This window comes from Sesamum indicum, linkage group LG12, assembly GCF_026168435.1.
Source record: "Sesamum indicum cultivar Baizhima isolate 11 linkage group LG12, ASM2616843v1, whole genome shotgun sequence".
NCBI classification, from domain to species: Eukaryota; Viridiplantae; Streptophyta; class Magnoliopsida; order Lamiales; family Pedaliaceae; genus Sesamum; species Sesamum indicum.
Genome location: NC_142668.1, coordinates 14,669,547 through 14,691,448, shown reverse-complemented (window position 1 = coordinate 14,691,448; position 21,902 = coordinate 14,669,547). Strand labels below are relative to the sequence as shown.

Below are 21,902 nucleotides of genomic sequence, written 5' to 3'. Positions count from 1 at the left end.
AATGAATTAAAAGATTAGAGCGTTCAACTCCACAATTCGCATTAAAACTTTTGAAAATCTAAGAGCAACTAATACTACTTCTATATATATTAATATAATAACATAAACATAATTAACCTGATGGTACAAAAGGAACTTAGAAGTACATATATATTGACATATCTATATATTCTCAACAGTGATGGAACGGAAGAAAAAAGAAAAGTTGAACTGCTGCGAAGCCGTCTGATAAGTAGCATATCGCTAAGCGGTCCCCGTAACGCCCAAATCATCCTTGTCGTCGTCTTTGCCAGCTCCAAAAACGGGGCCGCCTGCGCCGGCGGCGTCCTCCACCTTATCCTGCAGTTTGTCGATTTGAATTCCGCCCTCGTCCTCCTTGGAGTGGATGTCTAGTCTCGTTTTGTTCTCGCCGCCCTCCACCGACTCGTATGTCGTCGCCGTGAATGACTCCGGCGGCTGTGCTCCTTGCGCTCCCGACATGATAATCAAATTGGCAACTAGTCTATGTTTATGGCTTAATTATATATCTTCGAGAATGGTGGTGTATGTTATATATCTTTGGCCCCTCCGGCGCAGTATATAGAGCACAAGTTTGAATGGGGGGCAATTCTTATCAACAGTGATGCACGTGGCGTGAATACCACTCCGCAGCTGCTCTACGTGTTCTCTATCTGCAACCCTCACTTGGACAAAGATTTTCACATGAGCTCAGTTGTTGGTTTTCATTTCTTTAGAATTTTGGGTATTGATTAATTTGGATGTCAGCTAACAATGCAAAAATTAAAAAGATATTGAATTAAAATACCATTCTAACAAACTAAAAGAGAAATTTATCATATAACTTAAATTACATGATTGAAAATATATTTAATCAATTGTGGGGTTAAGGGCATAGGGGCTGGACAAGAAGTTCAGGACAAAGATGAGCTATTGTTATGCACTCATTACTTGCGTTGTCTTAATTAAGAAAAGGATTCATTGTGTTTGAGATATTGTTATTGGAAAAACGTTTAATTCTTGAAGTTTGATTTTGTTTGTTGTATGTTTTTATTAATAAGTTTCCATGTTTAATTTTGAAAGGTTATAATTTAGTAATTTAAAATACTTTAGTATTCATTTCTTTATATTCTAATCCACATAGAAAAGTTTGAGATTTATTTCCATTTCCATTACGCCAAATAATTTAACATTTTGTTAGGATTGACGAAATTGGGTTCAAGAATTGCAAATTCATAATAACAAATCTATGAAATTTGTTTGGATAAATTCATGCCACACAAATCTTTAAATCCTTAATTGAACTTTCATTTTATGCTATATGTTGTAGTATTGTGATGATTCAATTTAATATTGAAATCCTCACTTCAAATATTTTCCAAAAATTCAAATATTTTCATTGAGATGCAACCTAAAGGAAAATAGTATTCGTTTCGCCACTGCTTTCCCTTCCCTTCTTCACATATCAAACTGAAAAAGGATCTCTCCACGTAACAAGCAAGCTGGAATAGCTCAGTTGGCTAGAGCGTGTGGCTGTTAACCACAAGGTCGGAGGTTCAAGCCCTCCTTCTAGCGACCGTTTTTTGAAACTGTTATTTTCGCAAGACGAGCCTAATATTTTGGAACTTAATCGAGGTCGGTCAGTAGCGGGATGAACAGTGTGAAAGGACTTCACTCCTGTTTTTGTATAGTGTTGAGTACTAAGTTGGTTTGTGTTTAGTTGAATTTGTCACCAAAACTAAATAGTTTTGCTTTGAAATATTGTCTCCTTTAACTTCCCTAAAAACAGGACATTGAAAATAATACCAACTTTTCTTCTCAAACCAGACAAAAGGAACCATTTCAATCAATGGTGTCATTGCCGGAGGGGAATTGCAACAAATTTGGCAGCAACTGAAAAACACACCTGTAACTGGGCAGTTGGAAAGCATGGTTGAGGTCCTTGTCCCTGAATGAAGAGACTTAAATCCAAGATTATGGCATAAAGCAGATAACGTCATCACTTCACCAGTGTTGGCATTCACATTGCCTTAATAAAATTGATGAACTATTTGGAGCTAAGCTGGGGCAGTGAATCTATCTGACAAGTACAACACATTTTCCATTCCTCTCACTAAACTTTATAATATCTCCTACTGACGTGTTATTGTCCAGAAAATTCATATAATAACAGTGTTAAACTGCCAATTACTTTGTACAAAATTTCTCTCACAAGATGTATACATCACAATAACATAATCAAGAGAGTCCAAGTTTGAGTCCTAGAAATACTCAAATTCAACATAAGAAGAATCAATGGAGGTGCTTTTGGTCTTATCGTGTGTGATCTCTGCAATCTTCTTGTCGTGATGAACAGAATCTTTACTGGCAAACTGCGAAAAATCCACTGGTTCAGGAATGTATGGAGGCGCGGCACTTCTCACAAGAGCCCAGTTCACACCCTCAAAGAAAGGATGCTGTTTTATTTCCGTAGCGCCCCTCTTGTATGCAATTCGCTTGTGCGGTTCCTTCACCAACAGCCCTTTTATGAGATCTCTGGCCATAAAGCTCGCCTGTGGAGCTTCTGGAAACTTTAGTGGTTGGCCAACCACATTGAATAGCGTGGCACGATTTCCAGAACCCTTGAAAGGGGTTGTTCCGTGTATGAGCTCATACAAGAAAATACCAAATGTCCACCAATCCACTGCACTGCCATGGCCCTCTCCACGAATGATCTCTGGAGCTAGATATTCATGTGTGCCGACGAAAGACATGGAGCGTACGTTTGTTGGCTCAGCCATGAGCTCAGGAAGTGAGTTGACATTATTTCCCAGCCCAAAATCAGATTTGGCTTTACGATTCTTTTTAGGGAGGAGGCGTGGGAGAAAAGATGACGGCTGCATACAACCGCGGACTGCATTGTCGTCATCTAAGATGCCACCAATAATCTCACCTTGATTTCCACCATGAACAGATGAAGACTTTACAAGTGTTGGATTGACAGAGCAGCGAAGTGAGAGGTCAAAGTCGGAAAGCATGATATGACCCTCTTCTCTCACTAGAACATTTTCTGGCTTCAGATCTCTGTAAACAATTCCTAGCATATGCAGATATTCAAGTGCCAACAAGACCTCTGATGCATAAAATCTGCAAAATGTTGGATTAACAAACAAAATGTCAATGTTGGCTTACCATTGGCTAACTCCTAGAGCCAACCAAATTTCCAGATTCACTGCCAATGCAATTGACAATGGAGAAACATTAAAAGGTCATACAACTAAGAGTTTCGTAAAGATCAATAGAGTAAGTAGGTTTCTACCTAGCAGCTTCCTCTGTAAAATGCTTGTTGGGCTGCTTTTGCCGAAGAGTATGAAGGTTACCTCCACTGCAGAATTCCATAACCAAGCAATAGAACTTCTCAGTCTCAAAATAAGTATACAAGGTCGGTAAGAAAGGGTGGTCAAGAAGACCAAGGATCTCTCTTTCTGTTTGAGCTCGAAGTAGTTTATTTCTGCTGGCAAGAGTACCTTTATCCATAACTTTCATGGCAAAGAAGGCATTTGTTCCTCGAAGTTCAACAAGGTATACACTTCCAATGTCTCCATAACCAAGCCGCTTCAGGAGCCGAAAATTGGTAAGACCAAGAGGGGAATCTTTTGAAGAAGCAGAAGTAATGGCATCCCATCTAACATCACCACCAGTGTGGGGCTTCAGAGGTGCACCTGAACTGTCTAAGCTATTACTGCGGTTGCTGCTACCACTGGCCCAGCCCTGACTAGTAATTGGTAATGGTGTGCTACTCTTGGCATTGCTTGTCTTTGTATTAGGTGATAAGACAGGTGCTAAACCTGGATTCGTACTTATCTGAGTATCAACATTTGTAAATTTTCTTGGACTGGGTAGTGGGCATGGAAGTGCACCACTTGTTGCCTCGGTTCTTCTAAATTCATTAGGAGATTTATAAGTTGAAGAAGAAATTACTTGGGAATTGGGATCTGCAAGTATAGGTTCACTTGAAACGTGATCAGGATTACTACTTTTATTTTGCTCTGGTTTCTTCATCTCACGAGATTCACTAGAAATTGTTGTGGTAGAACTTCCAGCATCAGCCTCCATCTTATCATGCTCACAGGTACTTTCTTCTGGTGGTTTATGACTCATCTAAATTCGAAGAGAAAGTATGAAAATTATGCATTTGTTTTCCAATTATTAAATAATTAGAGGAATGTCAAGAACCAAATGCAAGAATTTTGAAGAACAGCAAAATCCTTTTGATCCGTATCACAGCAACTCCAGATGTTAGCCACAATTTCACCATCTTTCTCCTCTTGTTAAAATGAAATTTAACCTCATAATCAGTGCCACTATACATCAAAACAATTATTCACAACGTCCTATCAGACTCTAATCAACTCTAAAATCACAGGTCAAGATTAGGAACTGTAAACTAACATTTGTTCTACAAGCTACGACGCCAAAATTCGAAAATTGGGCAATTTCTATCCTTAAATGAATTTCAATTCCACACCTTCCTATTTCCAAATCAGAAGCATAGAACAATACCTCCACTGCTTTGATGGTTTTATACCTTTTCAACATTAAGACATGAATTTGTAACAGAATCAAAGGGCTGGAAAAAAAAATAAATTGTAAAACATTGTCATTATCCTTACTGCTCACCATGCTAAATAAACTTGGTCGGAAAATCAAAATGCTCATGCATACGTATCACACAATTTACGAAATACGCATTCGAAATCCTTTTTCATGCAAATACACACACATTCCCATATGATTTCACATACGTACATGATATGCTGTACGCTTTCACAAAATCACCAGCTGTGCTGTAAGATACCCTCCAAAAATCGGCGACGATGGGCTTTCCCTGAATTAACGATCCCACAAGAGCGATCATTCTCCAAGATTCTGCCTTCTGGTGCTAAGAAACAGAAAAGCAAGTGAAGAAACAACAGGAAAAGATTAAAGGGTGTTTGATAAAATCCGTTGCCATGAGTATGGTGAAAAATCCGGGGAGGAAAGAGAAGGAGGAAAATAAACAAAAATAGAAATGAAAAATCCATTTATAATCGGGGTGAATAAGAATGAAATATTGAGGTGAGAGAGAGAGAAGTGTGGAGGTGAAGGTAGGAAAGTGAGAGAAGCGGTCAGGGAAAGCCCCAGCCAAGATTAGGGGAGACGCCAGGTTCGCCGTTTGAAGCTCTGAAATCGTGGACGGAATTAATTTTCAATATTCTCTTTTTTGCCCCAATTCTCTTCCTTAATTCATTTCCACTACCTAAAACGTCCACTACTAACTGGTATACTTTCAGAGGACTACTTTTTTTTTTTTTTTTTTCCTCTTTTTAGAAAATAATTTGACCTGGAAAAACGAATAAATTAGGTATTTATTATTAATTTATTAATTATTCTGATTTTTAAGTTTTCTTATAGTATAAAACTTTTAATTTTTTAATAAAAAAATTAATGAACTTTAAGATCCTGTTCGTAGTTAGACATCGTACCAATGAATCACAGTCATAAAAATTATTTTAAAAAATAATAATAAAAAGAATTATAAAAATATATAATTTCGTATGTATTCTTAAAACGTGTATTTCTAATATTATATGTAACAAAATATAAAATAATTATATTTACCAAAAAAAATAAAAACATTATAAATACTCTTTATCCTCTAATTAGGAGTGTCAATCAGTCAATAACATAATTTAGAGACCCAGGCCCAAATTCAGTGCAGATTCTTAAACCCGAATCCAGACCCATTAAAAAATTGGGTCTCTACCTATCAATATCCATGGGCCTTTATATCCAATTTAGACCCAAAAAATATTTATTTTTTTCCAATTTGATTGATTATTATTCATCAATTAATCTATTAGAGGTGTATAATTTTCAATTAACTAATTGAAAATCGATTAAATAAAAAATTTTGGTTATTTTTTTTTAAGATTTTGATTATTCAGTTCGATTTTAATTTTTTAATGCAGGTTAACCGAACTTAACTGAATACTGAATTTAATATATATATATAATTCAAGTTCAAAAAATAGATATTAAATATCTTAATATAAGAATTTATAATAAAAAATAATAATTTTATAGTTAACACATAATTAATTATTAATAATATATAACAACTAAATTAACATTATATTTTCTTATTATTTGCGATTAATTCAGTACAAAAATCAATCTAAATCGAAATAAATTTGATTTTTATCGAACCAAATCAAATATTTTGGTTCGGTATTCAGTATGCCATTTCGGCATACTGAAATTTCAATTACTCAAATTTTCAGCGCGTTCAATTAATTGAATTGAATACCACTACGATTTATATTCAAATGAATAAATCTAAAAAAATTAAGACACTATAACATCATTTATCATTTAATTCTTTGACCATGTATATTTTTTTAAATAACAAATAATTAATTATATAATTATATTATCATGTTGGGTATATTTTTCAATATCTTCATATGTAGGCAATATTGTTTGTGTGAAACCTGAAGTGATAAAATTAAATTTTAAAGGTTTATAATATTAAATTCGATTGCTATTAAATTTGTAGACTTTCATAATATTATTTTATAAATAGTATAATAAAGGATATAATATTTTAAAAGTGCTATAAAAAATGAATTATTTGTGAGTTGGTCTCAATAAATCTAAATTTATTGATAAATTATGAAAAAAAATAAAAAGAAAAGAAAAAAATTTAAATTAATTTGTATTGTCTGCAGAAAAAAATAAATTTAAAAAAACAAAAAAAATTGAGTCTGACCCTACTCAAAAACTGGGTCTTGATCAGGTCTAGAGACTCATCGGTCTTGAGTTAGATTTAAGGATTAGGATACGATCTGGGTAAAGAATTGTAGACACACTGACCGACTGCAATTGGGGTTTTTTTTTTGTTTTATTACATTCCCATGATCTCATGAGCTCTATGGACTGTTCCATATTCATAAGTTGAACTCTCTTATTTTGACTGTATATTTTTGTTGAAATTAAAGACATAGGATGGGTGGGAGTGGGAGATGTATGATAACAGACAATGATTCAGTAATTAGGGGTGGTATCAATGTCCTCTCCAACACCAAAATTCAATCATTTTTTGTTCTGGAATATTAAATTATTATTATTACTTTTATTTTTCTTTAAATATGATGATAAGTGAATTCAATGTATGTATGTATGTGTATAATTAGAGTGAGCATGTCTGGGTATTAATTAAGGCAATTAAAATAATATTGGACTCTCTCTCTCTGGCTCTAACATGCCGCGAAATAAGGGGTCAAAACTCCTATACAACTACTCCCCTCACCTATTCAATGCTACCAACACATGATACACATACATACATACATACATACATACATACATACATACATGCATGCATACATGATATGCAGAATAATTACAATCATTCATTCATATATATATATATATATATATATATATTTAATTAATTATATATAAAGAAAAGAGAGGGAAATGAAAGAATGGTAGAAATGGGGTTGGTGAATAAATAGATGGATTTGTGAAATATGAAAGACAGCTAGATTTTGGGATGTGATACTCTTTGCCAGCTTATTAATTGTGTGGTTTTAACCAAATGTCTTTGACCTTTTACTTAATCCAATTTCTTTATTGTTTTTGCCCACTCCCTACCCTTTCATTCATCTCTCTGCACCTCCTTTTCATTAGATGTGTGTGTGTGTGTGTGTGTGTGTGTGTGTTCAATTATTCAATTGTGATCTGAGCAATCAAGTTTTGGGTCACATCGACCACATTTTCAACTTTTCCGACAGCCACACGTAGTTAAGGGATATTGATTCAATGATTGTTTTATTAATTTATAATTAATCTGTGATTTTGAAGGAACTCGATCCATCGATGCAGACAAAGACCAATTTATTGCTACATTTTTCGTACATCATAAGTTGAAGCCAATTAATGTATGACAAGTACTAGTCGCAATAAAATAGTGAGAGAAAAAAAAAATAGATTGTTTTATTTCAATGATTATAGTAAAAACTATAAAGAAACAACAAAGAAAAGTGGAATTGATAGAAATACAAGAGTGGATGCATGTGGAATTTGTAGGCGTTGGTGTGGGAATGGGGTTTGTGAAGAAGAAACTTGAAATTAAAATTGTTTAGGCTGAATTAGCCTCTCTGTACCCAGTTGGTCACGCTTTTACAAAGTCAAAATGCGAAATGTTAATGAAAAATCCCACCGCGACTTTACCTCTCTAATTATGAACTGCTAAGGAAATGTTTGTTCTATGGAATTCCGATCGTTGGCTGCAATCAACTGACATTGACAAGTATGTAATGTAATAGGTACTTGGGATGTCGTGCAAGATTTGGTTATTCATATGATGATGATGTAAGGCACTTAGCATACGGTGTAAGTATACGGTGTGTATATATGCCCTACTTAGGGATAAATGATGATAAGCTAAAGGGTTGAAGTTGAGATAGATCCCAATCATCATGTGAAGAGAGAGAATGAGAATAATTGATATGGAAGAAGGAGAGAGAGAGAAACTAAAAACCAACAAAGATCTGAATTTTGTTTAGATTACATACTTTGATCATCTCTACAGTTTTTATCATTTAACAATTGCACCGTAAATTGGACTCACACAAATCTAAACCAGAGCTGCTATCATTGCCTGCTACCCCCCACCCCACCCCTCCCCTTAATTTTATACTTATATATCTCTGTCGTTTGCCCTGGAAATTGGACCCTCTTTTCCACAGTCGGCCCCGTCGCTTCCCTAAAGATTACCCAATTTTTTGCTTCTACTCTTCCCTCTACATTCAACATTCCCACCTTTATATAATCTTTCTTTTTGCTTCCTTCTCTTACCTTTCTTGCTTCAATCATTGCCTTTCTCATCTCCCAGCTATAATTACTCGATGTTGATATGAAACATGGGAAGCTGTAGCCGGGAAATGACTGGGTTTTTCCTATTTATCATCTTTTTTACTGTCATTGCCTCTTCATGGGGCCATGGAAATCCAGGCGGGACGAAGTTTGAGTTGATTCACAGGCATCATCTTGAAAGAAAGCCCGCGACTCAAATCCAGCGCCTCAGGCAATTGCTTCACAGCGACACCATTCGCCTGCCTGAGATATCACACAAAGTAAGGCTAAGACAGGGCCATTTCGATGCAAGTAGGCGACAACTCCCGGAGGAAACTGCCTATTATCCAGCCTGCACCAACAGCAGCCGTAGAAGCAAGAATGACAACAATGTGTCCGGCGAAATGCCAATGCACTCGGGCGCTGATTACGGGACCGGGCAGTACTTCGTCCGGTTCAGGGTTGGATCCCCTGCGCAGAAACTTATGCTGATTGCGGATACTGGAAGTGATTTGACTTGGATGAACTGTAAGTACAGATGCCGTGGCGGTAGGTGTCGGAAGAGTTCGAATAAAGGGCGGGTTTTTCTCGCGGACCATTCTTCTTCCTTCAGGACGGTGCCCTGTTCGTCGAGCATGTGCAAGATTGATCTCGCGAATCTCTTCTCTCTCGCCCGCTGCCCTTCTCCGATGGACCCATGTGCTTATGATTACAGGTACATATGCATTTCTGCATTTTGTTTCCAATCTGTGTAAAAGGTAGCTGCACGTGTTCTTCATTGGTTTTCAAGTAAAGTTGTCTCAGAGTAATTTACTCAACCAGATTGGGTTCAGATACTGAGTAATATGCAAGTTTCCAACTTCAAATCCCTTACGGAAATGCTCATGTGATGACAAGTACATTGATTCCATGGCTAAAATTCTGAAGGCAATGTGATGGTTCCAGAGTAGTTATCACTCCACAGAAGATGAAATTAGCATTATTTAGTAATGGCTAATGAATAATGCCTTTGCATTTAATGGAAGTACGCAGGGCTCCCATTTTCTGTCGCGTGCAACCAGTGGTAATTTGTCCCCTGTCCCCCCCAAGTTAGGATGAAATCCATGAACAGAGTTTTTGTCATTGCTCATTCACACCAGGAAATGAGAACGAAAACCTCAACTTTTTTACTGTTTTTTGTTATGAATATATGAAGTCCCTTTTGTTCTTGTTAGGTACTAGTTTCTTTCTTCCCATTACTGAATCACCAAGTCGTTTATTCTAGTTAAATTATGAGGTGAAAGAATCGACCTAACGTCGAACAGTTAATTAAGTTTCCCCTGTTAGAGTTATAAAGTAGAAAAAGGGGAGCTTTTCAATTGAATATCCAACACAATAAATGCTTAGTGGTACATTTTTGGATCAGCAAGGCTGCGTTCTTGCTGGTGAATTCATTACAGCTCTTACCTACATCCAACACAGCAGTAATGACAGTTATTGAAGTAGATTGGCTCACATGACTTACATCTCATCACCATTACTAGGCCTTGTTTGGTTGACGGGATCCTTTTCTCATATTTCTTTATGATGAATGGTCATAATCAGGTACTCAGATGGATCGGCTGCACTAGGGTTGTTTGCAAACGAGATGGTCACATTTACCCTAACAAACAGAAGGAAAACAAGGCTAAGAAACGTGCTGGTTGGCTGCAGCGAGTCCACCCGGGGCCAAAGTTTCCAGGGCGCTGATGGTGTAATGGGGTTAGGGTACAGCGACTATTCGTTTGCAGTTAAAGCAGCAAAGAGATTCGGGGGCAAGTTCTCGTATTGTCTGGTCGATCACTTGAGCCCCGAGAACGTATCAAGTTATCTCATCTTCGGTTCCCACAAAGAAGTGGGTATAACTTACAGAAGAATGCGCTACACAGAGCTACTCCTAGGAGTGATCACCCCATTTTATGCTGTAAAAATCAAAGGCATCTCGATTGGGGGATTGATGTTGGACATTCCACCTGAAACATGGAACTTAACCGGTCAAGGCGGAGCGATCATTGATTCAGGATCCAGCCTAACAGGCTTGACTCAAAAGGCATATCAGCCCGTAATGGCTGCACTAAAACTATCACTACTAAATTTCAAGAACCTAAATTTGGACATCGGACCGCTCGAATACTGCTTTAATTCGACGGGGTTCAATGAATCTGTGGTGCCAAGATTAGTGTTCCATTTTGAAGATGGAGCAAGATTCGAACCACCAGTGAAGAGTTACGTGATCGACGCGGCCCCAGCAGTGAAATGCCTGGGGTTCGTGCCTCTTTCTTGGCCTGGTGCATCTGTGATTGGAAATATTATGCAACAAAATCACTTGTGGGAATTCGACCTGGCTAATAGTAGATTGGGTTTTGCTACATCCTCCTGCATATAAACTTGGCCTGATTCATTATGTAGGAAGCATTCATAGTTCGATGTAATTTACATTCTCTCCTTCATTCAATTTGTATACATAGAAAGAATTGTTGTCTTCCTGTACAACTCTTTCCCATAATTGTTTGGTTTCCTCTGGAAATGTAGAGATGATTGTTCTTCGAAATAAGTTCCAAATTATTCAGTTCCAGTGCTTAGCTAGTCAGTAGTCGTAGCAAATTTCAAAAAATACGTTTGAGGAATTGTTCCATTAGGAGATCAATGCCGACAAACAGTGCTGTGAACAGAGAGCAGTGGTGGGCGTTAGTTAGGACAACATGCATACATGCATATATTATTGGAAACAAGAAGACAAATCATAGTTCGGACTTTCTTGGCTGTCGATTTCGACTTCTTTGGATGCAGTGTTTTCATTAAATCAAATTCATTACTGGGCTAATTACATTCATTCTCCATCAAGTTTGATGTAATTATACGTAAATTTTATATAATTTTTTTTTATCAAGCATATAGACTTCTTTGTTAGTCAAATTCATCAAAATTGCTAATATTAGAAAAACTGTAAAGACAAAATTATATTTACAACTAATTGACTTATTACTGATCTATTGCAGTCGAAACAATTTTTTTCTAACCAAAATACACTTATATATCTCCACACGATAATGGATGTGAGGACGTATATCTTCACCCTATAAGAGTATTTTGGTCAGAAAAAATTTGTTTTACGAGTAATAAGTCAATCGGAGATAAATTTTCATTCAATTTTTATGCAAATATCAACAAACTCAATAAATTTTGACTAATTGAAGGTTCTATCTATTAAATAGAAAAAAACACCACAAGCACCAAATACAATTTTTCAAGAATTACGTATAATTACACCTAACTTAAGGGGAGGGCAGTGGAACTGCCCCTTAATTATATTACAAATATTATTGTAATTATTACATAATAAAAAAAAAAAAACTTTGTTTACAAGTATACATCACAAAATACAATTCACTTGGGATTAGATTCAATTTTATGAAATTCAATTCAGACAAAATGCAGATTGGTTGGGAGTGGATAAGAGTAGTTGTTTTTGTCAACCACAAATTACATAAAATCTTGTATTTTCATTTTCCCTCCCATACCCTTCATAAAATAAATATTGAAAATATAGAAGCAAGTGCCAGACTGAAATTTTTTCAGCATGTGAATGATAACTGGGTCCTCACCTGCCTATCATTCCTCATCTTCGCCATAACTATAAGTAAATGCTTTCCAGAAACTTCGAGGACATAATATCTATATGTGTTATAGTAAAATTATGGGTTAATTATATTTTTCGTGCTTATATATATGCACTAATTTGATTTTGGCTAATATTCAGCATCTTCGATTTTTGTTTTTAAATTTTTCATTTTTTTTTAAAAAAATTGGTCGGACGATAACTCTGATTGTCTAAATTAACGGCCGTCACAAATGAGCCCAATTTAAAACGGAAAATTGATTATCTTTTCCACTTATATGATTGATGGTTGGTTCTATTTTTCTTACTCTTCATGGCTTCTAATAACTTTTCCCTTATTTTGGCTGGAAAAATAAAATAAAAATGAGTGCAACATCTTCTAACAAATTTACAAAATCATGAAATTCAAGAGACAAATGAATGTAATTGTAGACAAATGAGATAATAAGTTGACGAAACAAATTGAGGATAAATTTAGCTAGTAATATAATTTAAATTTTATTTTAATTTAAGTGCATCAAATAATATATACCTGAAAGATTATTTTTTTGTTTAAGTATATCAATAATTATCCTTATCCAGAAAATTCACTCATTTTTCTAGGTAAATTTAGTTAGTAAAATAATTTTCATTTATTTTATGTTCATTATATTTTTATGTTTTTGTACTTGATAACTTTATTTCAAAATTTCAGATTATTTATCATTTGCATACATTTATATATATTAAATTTCAAATAATTTCTAATTTAATATTAATTTTTCTAAAAATACAATTTCCTTTTCCTTAACACGAGTACTAACTAGTGATATTAATATTGAATAATTAAAGTATGGAAAACAGGTATTGGACAACTTAAAATCTACAACAACTAGGAATACATCATCGACCAATGAGGAGCAATTCTTGTCCTAATAGAAGACAGGAGATGGACTTGGATTTCTGGTCCTAATTCTAAAACAACTACCCGTATTTTCTTGTATATAAGCATGCATATGTTATGCACTCTCTTCCTCACATCAATTCCCATTGCACTACTCTTCTCTCCATCTTCTTTTCTCCTTCAAGAAACAATAATGGCTTCTGTTTTCCATAAACTTGTTCTCCCTGTTCTTGTTTTGTGCTGCTGCTTGTTTTCTTGTGTACCCCAATGCGCCAATGCTCATCCTCTCAAGATTTGCAAGTTTGATCAGATTTACCAACTCGGAGACTCTATTTCCGACACTGGAAACTTGATCCGGGAGGTCCCAATTGGGGCGGCCACGGCATTCGCAAGACTACCATACGGCGAAACGTTCTTCAAGAACGCTACCGGACGTTGCTCCAATGGCCTTCTTATGATTGATTATATTGGTAAGGTTTTTATCCCTACCTATCATGTACTTGGTGCATGATGACTTCACTCGATCTATGATCTTGTTATGCATTTTGCTGTTCATATCCATAACTTTCTTGTTCTTGGCTTGGCTCATTTCAGTTCTTAGCCTACTGCATTGAGTATTGGCGGTGGATCAATCTTCTTTACTGTTCAATTCTTTCTTGATAATTATATAGTGTCATAAGAAGATTTACATATTTCTATTATGTTTGTACGTACAGCAATGGCTGCCGGCCTTCCTTTTCTTCCACCATACAAGAACTTGGATGCTGCAGATTTTGAGCATGGCGTCAACTTTGCCGTGGCAGGTTCCACCGCATTGCCATCTCAGGTGTTAGCTGCCCAACACATATTTTCTCCAGTGACCACCAGTTCTCTCAACGTCCAATTGCACTGGATGTTCACCCATTTCACTTCCATTTGCCTTAATTCTAGAGGTATTTCATACTAATATGTATATATATTCTCTAATTAATTAATACTTGCTATGCTAATTTGACAGTATTTATATATCTTCAAGTATTTGTTGTTAACATTAATACCAATTGACAGATTGTGCAGAGAAACTCCAAAATGCTCTGTTCATGGTTGGAGAAATCGGTGGAAACGACTACAACTATGCGATTTTCCAAGGAAAAACAATGGAGGAGTTGAGAAGCATGGTGCCCGATGTTGTTGCTACCATCGTCGATGCTGCCAGGGTACGTAACTATAAAGTTACATTATTAGTTAAAGAATCAGTTTGCAATGATTATTATCATACAATATTGGCCTAATGATTGAATATAATGTACAGAAAGTAATTGAAGTGGGGGGTAAAAGAGTGGTAATCCCTGGAAACTTCCCTATCGGTTGCCTCCCGATTTACAAAACAGCCTTCCAAACCAACATCTCTGCAGCTTATGATAAGAATCACTGCCTAAAGCATCTGAATGACTTCGCCAAATACCACAATAAAGAGCTGCAAAACGCCATCCACACACTCAAACAAGAGAAGCCCAATGCTGTGATCGTCTACGGGGATTACTACAACGCCTACCAATTTCTACTCCGAGTTGCAACATCTCGCGGTATGTATGTATTAACTATGTCCAAATTCGTACAAATCACGATTACAATATATATACTAATTAATGATGAGGATGATGGATGGTATATTTAGGATTTGAGAGAGAAAGAGCTTGCTGCGGAACAGGAGGAAAGTACAATTTCAACATGACGACAATGTGTGGAGGTGCAGGTGCTAAAGTATGCTCGAATCCAGAACGATACATGAGTTGGGACGGAGTGCATTTGACTCAACAAGGCTATAAGATCATGGCTGCATGGCTTGTCAACAACATCTTCCCGCACCTCCTCTGCCATATTTGAAGTTCAGTAGAGTTTATAAGCTACAAAACTAGCTTAGATATTTCATTTGTGTTTTCCTTTCTCTTATGTACCTCCCTACAACGGACTGTCACTAAAGAATATTTATTAAACAATTATTTAATTTTAATATAATATGATCGTATTGCTCTTCCTTGTAATGTGTTACTCTAACGCCTCTTGTAAAGTTTGGTGATCACAAAAAATACCCCATAAGAGCAAATCTGTCGCACAACAAAAAGCATTTTCATCTTATTTTATTGCTTTTGTCAAAAGCTTTACTCTTCTGTCATGGACTCCTTACCTAATACTTTCTATTTTAATTGAACTTATATATATATATATATATATAATATAAAATATAGAAAAAGCAAGAATTTTTTTAAAAATAAAATCAACAAATTCACAATTAATAAATAGCTATTATTAATCATAATTTTATCAACTTCTTAAACTCGCATCATTTTTAAATTAATTATTTTTTAAAATTGTATATCTTAAAATTAAATTACGTATTAATCATACACGTGTAATGTGCGTGCACATGTCCTTATGAGTTAGATTGAATTTTTTGTTACAAATTGTATTTCATATCCTACTCCATGCAACATACACATGTCACGTATATAAAGACGACAATATGTGTTTTATCTAAAAGAATATTTTATACACATAAAGTGTATATGATGAAAAAATAGGAGGTGGAATACGATTTATAACAAAAAAGAAAAAACAATTCGATCCCCTTGAAGTAGCATAACTGAAATGCTCTAATTAATATCAAATTTGGTAATATCATTTAATTCGACATATTTCTATGATTGGTTTTTTTATTAATTATTGACTAATTATGATAAACATAATTCATTTGTCATATAATTAAGAAGAAATAATATTTTTTTCCCGTAATTTAAAGCCTTTTACTTTTGATTCTATTTATTATGAGATTTTCACTTTGATCCTATAATTTTTGAAAGCAAGCACTTTGGATTTCATGGCATCTTACGTTAGATATTCTAACGAAAAATCCCATATAATATTGCAAATGTACAAATAATTCCCATATGAAAAAAAAAAAAAATAATAATTTACCTCCCTCTATTTTTTAAAATGCAGCAATTTACTCTCTTGTATTTTTTAAAATTATGTAATTTATCTTCCTATCTAAAAAAACTAAATAACTTTATTTTAAAAAATATAAAGGAATAAATTATTATTATTTTTATAGAAAATCATTTGCTCGTTGCAATATCACATGTTTAAATTACATTAAACCCCAATATAAATTGTATTATCCCGATTTAGAAAAGCAAAAGGAGGATCTCACATAATAATTCACCATCCCTTCCTTTCTACAACCTTCCACAAAATCGAAATCAACACTGTTCTAATTTAGGCTTAATTTATTAATTAATACGAATAATCAGTTACTCCCAAGAAAAAAGTCTTCAGAAAGATCTCCAACGTTCTACCCTCTTCAACGACGGTCTCTGTAAGAAGAAACCGTCTCAAAAACTTAGTCCAGAATTTTCAAGAACCTGCACACTTTCCAAGTTCATCAAACCTTATAAATACCCGAACCAGACATTAGTATCATTCAAACAGAAACAGCAGCTGCTACAATTCAATCTAGCTTCAAAGTCGCAAACAAGCAAATTTGCAATTTCTGAAGAAAAAAGTTTCTAGAAACAAGTTCAACCAGTATTCGGGCTGCGATCACTACTCTCTGATCCTGTCTTTTCAGAGGCCTTCGGTCTCGGGCCTTCGAGAACCGGCGCTAGTATGGACTGGAAAGAGACCCCAGAAGCCCACATCTTCAAATTCGATCTTCCGGGCCTGACGAAAGAGGACGTGAAGCTCCAAGTTCACGATGACAGGGTGCTGCACATAAGCGCAGACAGGAGAGAAGAAGAAGATTACGGCGAGAAGAGTAATTTGATCAAGTGGCACTGCAGAGAGCGCGTTGACTCCGGAAATTTCTGCAGGGAGTTCAGATTGCCGGAGAATGCGCTGGTGGATCAAATAAAGGCGTCCATGAGTGACGGCGTTCTGGCTGTGACAGTGCCTAAAGACCACAGCAAGAAGAAGAAGCATGCCAAGAAACATGCTGTTGTCATTGCTGGTGAAGGAGAGCATTCGGGGTCTACCAAAGGACTCGGCCGATTTGTTTGCTGCAAAGCTTAATTGATTAATGTAAATAGCGTTGTTAGTACTCACACCAAGACGTTTTGCTTGTTGTTGTTTGTTGATGTGTTATTACCATCTAGGTGTTTGTTGAAATGCTGGAGTGCAATGGTATTGGCAAATGGAGATCTTCCTATAGAGCTTGTAAATAAGTGGTGTTGGGTTGTGTGTTTGTTTTGTTGGCAGAATGGATTCGTTTGTCAAATCTGTCTTGTGATTGTACGTAAGAAACGGTTGGTGCATGTCCAGTTACAATGTTAAGCATCTTGAATTGCAATGTTTTGCATAAAATATACCAGAAATGGATCAATTGTGTATCTTCAGAAGATCTTGATCGTCTTGCCCTCCACGGTATTTTCCTTGTGCGCATCATTTCATTTGAAATATTTTCAATATATATAGACAGGTTTAAATGCACTTTTGCTCGGGCAAATACAACAAATAAAATATCTAAAACGCAAAAATTAAAAAGATGTAACATCGAAATAGTACACTAAAAAATTAATGAAAACACCAAATAACCTAAGTTACGAGATTCTATATAAACAAGGTGAAGATTGTTTCTCCCTTGATCACGCTCAACTCAAGTTTAGGGTGATTGCATTGGTTTATGCACTACCTGCAGAGTTCTATGTAAATTCTTGATATTCACATATAAAAATATGTGAAGTTAATACAGATATATTCAATTTCATGATTTATTTAGTTAACATTCAGATTTTTTTATGTTAGATTATTTTTCTAATAAGGATTAACTCTGACTATTTTAAACATCCCTTTTTCAGACATAGAACTCATACCATTATATGAAAATTGAGGTGATCCATGTATGACCTCATGCATGATAACATATATAGTTATGAGCTGGATCAAATGAAGGTAATATCGATCGAGCTTATTAATTTGTAAACTTTGTCATGTGTCCAAGTTTGTAAGAAGAATATATATGGTCAAATGTCTACTTCACTTAATCTGAACTAAACTATAATTTTATTATGAATAGCCAGGATAATGCTAAATTAGTGTCCGAAAGGAAAATGGGGTGGAAGTTCATAGCAAATGTATGTCGATAACCTTCACTGATTTTTCTCGAATTACCCGGTATAGATTTGCTGCCATCTCAGATGTTGCTGGACTTACTACATTTAAATAGGAAATTCAGCAGTCTTATTCTTGGACTCCCCCGAAAACTGATCACCTTTGAACATGCCACCCATGTCGCCAAGTGCTGCTCACGTTTTCTCCTCGCCTTAAATCCACGTAAACTTGCATGAATATATATACACACACATACATATGAAGTGCAGAAACATATATCAAGAAACAAGCCAGTTTAGTGGCAGGGTGCGGAATTGTTAAAAATGAGGTGGTTTCTTCTGACTGTTTTTCTTCTGAATTTGCTGCATCTGGCTGACATAGCCGCGACCTTCATCCCGAAACAGCAGCCTCTGATGGGCCGTGTTCTACCAAAGGCTAAGGCGGCCCCTGTGCTGCCTCCATCTGCTTTTCTGTCGACAACTTATTATCTCAAATCATGCCCCAACCTTGAAAGCATCATCCACCAAAAAGTGAATGCTTGGGTTCAGAAAGACAGCACTTTGGCAGCTAGCATCATCCGCCTCCACTTCCATGACTGTGCCGTCAGGGTATTCAATTCTACTTCGTTTGTGTATGATCAATAAATGAAATATAGCGGTATAATTCATTAAACCTGATCTGAACTAAAATTTTTTGTACCATGCCAAGACTGATTTCAGAATTTTCATTAACAATGTAAAGAAATTTAGAGCAGCATTCCGATTACTAAGTTGCTTGATTTGCAGGGTTGCGATGCTTCAATCTTGCTGAATCACCCCGGCAGCGAGAGGTCAGCCGAAGCCAGCAGAACTTTGAGAGGTTTCACACTGATCGACGATATCAAGGCCGAGGTGGAGAGACAGTGCCCAAAAACCGTCTCCTGTGCCGACATTCTCACTGCGGCAGCCCGAGACGCCACTCTCCTTGTCGGAGGTCCGTTCTGGGAAGTCCCGTTCGGGCGAAAAGACGGGAAATTTTCCATCGCTAAAGAAGCCAACAACGTCCCTCAGGGCCACGAGAACGTCACATCCTTGCTCAAGTTCTTCGACAAAATGGGGTTAACGTTTGTGGATTTGGTCGTCCTGTCGGGCGCGCACACCATCGGCAGATGCAATTGCTATTCTATCCAGCAAAGGCTCTATAACTTCAATGGGACGGGGAAGCCTGATCCATCCCTGAACATCAACTACTTGAATTCATTGAGGAAACAATGCAGATTGAGCTCCAACTACGTCAATCTTGATGTGACAACTCCGAAGACTTTCGACGTGGCTTATTACACGAATCTTGGCAAGAAACTGGGGCTCTTGTCCACTGATCAGTTGCTTTATTCGGATTCAAGAACCAGGTCGCTGGTTGATCTGATGGCGTCGCAGCCGGAGTTCTTCATCGGCCAGTTTGCGGTGTCAATGGTGAAGTTGGGAAATACTAACGTTCTGACAGGGAAGAAGCAGGGTGAAGTGAGGCAGAACTGCAATTATGTAAACTATTGATGTTCATTCATGGAGGGTTTTAATGATTTTATTTCCCAGCATACCAAAATAATGGTTTTGTTTTCTGTTTGCGTGGTGAGTGTATTTGTTTGTACCATTACATCAACACATCCAAACGTATTTGTTTAATTCATATTCTTTCAAAGATGTTCTTGTCCGAAAATGTTCTGTTTTAATTACCCAGATTTATTAATTTGTCTGCCCTTCTTGAATTACTGATCGTAATTGCTGGCGTTAAGGACAATTACTGTTCGAAACAGGTGGAGAGCTTATATTTGGACAAGAGTCAGAGTAGATTTTGCAATTTTTGACAAATCTAAACGGATTAAAACTTTCTTTGACAATAATATTCACATGTTCAAATTTCTTCCTTTTTTGGTATGCTATTTTTTATTTTTTTTAATTATTTCAACAGCTTTTCTTCTCGACTTTTAATTTTGTTTTTCCTCTCAACTTTGATATTTTTTCTTTTCCCACTTTTTTCTAAATAACTACTCACAACCTCTTTTATCTTTTTACTATTTTTAATTTATTTAACTAAAATATATCATTTAAAAATATAATAATTATATCTTAATATTTTAAATTAATTGCACACAAATTTTAATGTACCACAAACACTAATATAAGTTAATGGCTAAGGATCATATATAAGATAAAAAAGCAAATACTAAAATATTAATGTAATTTCAAAAATTCAGGACTGTTTACATATATTTTATTCAAAGTTTGATTGAGATGAAATTGATTTTGGTTTGAAAAATATTTATTTAACTTACTATAAGTTAATTTTGATAAATACAAATTTTTATTTTATTTTTTTAATATCAATAAATTTAATAAATTAATTTATCTTTTAAATAAAAATTAAAATTAAAATTACTAGATATAATTTTATAAATTATTTATAAAAATTAGCATAATTTATCCCTAATAAAGTGAGAAGTGGAGTGTAGTTGACAGCACGTAGTGCCCTAAAAACAGTTGGATCAAAAGGTATACAAATAAAAGGCGGATAAAATAAAATAAAATCTCATCTCCACTCCATCAACTCCTCAATCAGTCATCAGACCCCACCGCCCACGCGCCCCACTCGCATGCCGACAGCTCTATACTGAAATACTATATGATTATATCTCTTTCCTTTTCTTTTCACTCATTTATTGAATTTAAAATAAGAGTTGTTCTCTTTCCTACTTTTGGTAGAGACTTTCATATTCTTGTTTTCTTTTAATATATAGATATGTATATATTTGTATTTAAATTTAATTTTCTTTTCTTCTCATATCTTCATCGTGCGACTTATCATCACTGGAGAGCCAGTCGAACGGCGAGCATTTTGATACCCTACCCAATGCAAAACTCGAATTCGTTGGCAAGTCATCTTAACTTTTTTGCTCAAAAAACACCCGCGCTCCCATCTTCTATCCCTTTTTTCTCCATCATCCGACCACCTCTTGACCCAAACTTATCACCATTGAAAAACCCGTCCAACATCGAACATTTTGATTCCTCACCCATCGAAAATCTTTAATCCATTGATTAGTTATATTTATTTTTTTCTCAAAAGAATTTGACCTGTGCCTCCATCTTCTATCGCTTTATGCTCCGTCATCCGACCACCTCTAGATGCGAGTCTACCATTGTTGGGAAGCCCATCTGACGGCGAGCATTTTAACGTCCTACCCACCGCCAATCTCCTGTCCGTTGGTCAATTTTTTTTATTTTTCATTTTATATTTTTTTATATTATATTTTTTAGAATATGTATAATTTAAAAATATGAGTAATTTGATAATTTAAAGACGTGACCCGAGCTGACATAACAGCACGTGCGCTGGGTATACAATTTTTGGTTAAATATTGAAGGAAAATTAAATATAAGATCA

At 35.6% G+C, this 21,902-nt stretch overlaps 6 protein-coding genes and 1 non-coding gene across 7 annotated transcripts; 5 read left to right on the top strand and 2 right to left on the bottom strand.

Moving 5' to 3' along the window:
* Positions 1-59: 59 nt before the first annotated feature.
* On the bottom strand, positions 60-588 carry LOC105175189 (seed maturation protein). The gene has a single exon (XM_011097543.3). It carries the CDS (start codon positions 478-480, stop codon positions 244-246), a length of 237 nt encoding a protein of 78 aa, XP_011095845.1. The 5' UTR covers positions 481-588; the 3' UTR covers positions 60-243.
* A 910-nt stretch (positions 589-1,498) lies between these two features.
* TRNAN-GUU (transfer RNA asparagine (anticodon GUU)) lies at positions 1,499-1,572 on the top strand. Its single transcript has one exon. It is a non-coding gene; the product is annotated as a tRNA-Asn (tRNA).
* Positions 1,573-2,094: 522 nt separating this feature from the next.
* LOC105175187 (serine/threonine-protein kinase RHS3) lies at positions 2,095-5,223 on the bottom strand. Its single transcript, XM_011097537.3, has 3 exons — positions 4,786-5,223; positions 3,296-4,137; positions 2,095-3,123 (listed from the first exon to the last, which is right to left on the bottom strand). Exons 2-3 carry the CDS (start codon positions 4,135-4,137, stop codon positions 2,259-2,261), a joined length of 1,707 nt encoding a protein of 568 aa, XP_011095839.2. The 5' UTR covers positions 4,786-5,223; the 3' UTR covers positions 2,095-2,258.
* Positions 5,224-8,746: 3,523 nt separating this feature from the next.
* Positions 8,747-11,470, top strand: NANA (Eukaryotic aspartyl protease family protein). Its single transcript, XM_011097535.3, has 2 exons — positions 8,747-9,592; positions 10,462-11,470. The coding sequence occupies exons 1-2, from the start codon at positions 8,946-8,948 to the stop codon at positions 11,279-11,281; spliced, it is 1,467 nt and encodes a 488-aa protein (XP_011095837.2). The 5' UTR covers positions 8,747-8,945; the 3' UTR covers positions 11,282-11,470.
* A 2,091-nt stretch (positions 11,471-13,561) lies between these two features.
* LOC105175399 (GDSL esterase/lipase At5g03980) lies at positions 13,562-15,293 on the top strand. Its single transcript, XM_011097835.3, has 5 exons — positions 13,562-13,867; positions 14,114-14,329; positions 14,445-14,593; positions 14,689-14,962; positions 15,055-15,293. Exons 1-5 carry the CDS (start codon positions 13,591-13,593, stop codon positions 15,261-15,263), a joined length of 1,125 nt encoding a protein of 374 aa, XP_011096137.2. The 5' UTR covers positions 13,562-13,590; the 3' UTR covers positions 15,264-15,293.
* Positions 15,294-16,254: 961 nt separating this feature from the next.
* On the top strand, positions 16,255-17,721 carry LOC105175185 (18.1 kDa class I heat shock protein). Its single transcript, XM_011097534.3, has 2 exons — positions 16,255-16,266; positions 16,947-17,721. The coding sequence occupies exons 1-2, from the start codon at positions 16,255-16,257 to the stop codon at positions 17,442-17,444; spliced, it is 510 nt and encodes a 169-aa protein (XP_011095836.2). The 3' UTR covers positions 17,445-17,721.
* Positions 17,722-18,363: 642 nt separating this feature from the next.
* On the top strand, positions 18,364-20,190 carry LOC105175398 (peroxidase 7). The gene is made up of 2 exons (XM_011097834.3): positions 18,364-19,090; positions 19,268-20,190. The coding sequence occupies exons 1-2, from the start codon at positions 18,806-18,808 to the stop codon at positions 20,012-20,014; spliced, it is 1,032 nt and encodes a 343-aa protein (XP_011096136.1). The 5' UTR covers positions 18,364-18,805; the 3' UTR covers positions 20,015-20,190.
* Positions 20,191-21,902: the final 1,712 nt, after the last annotated feature.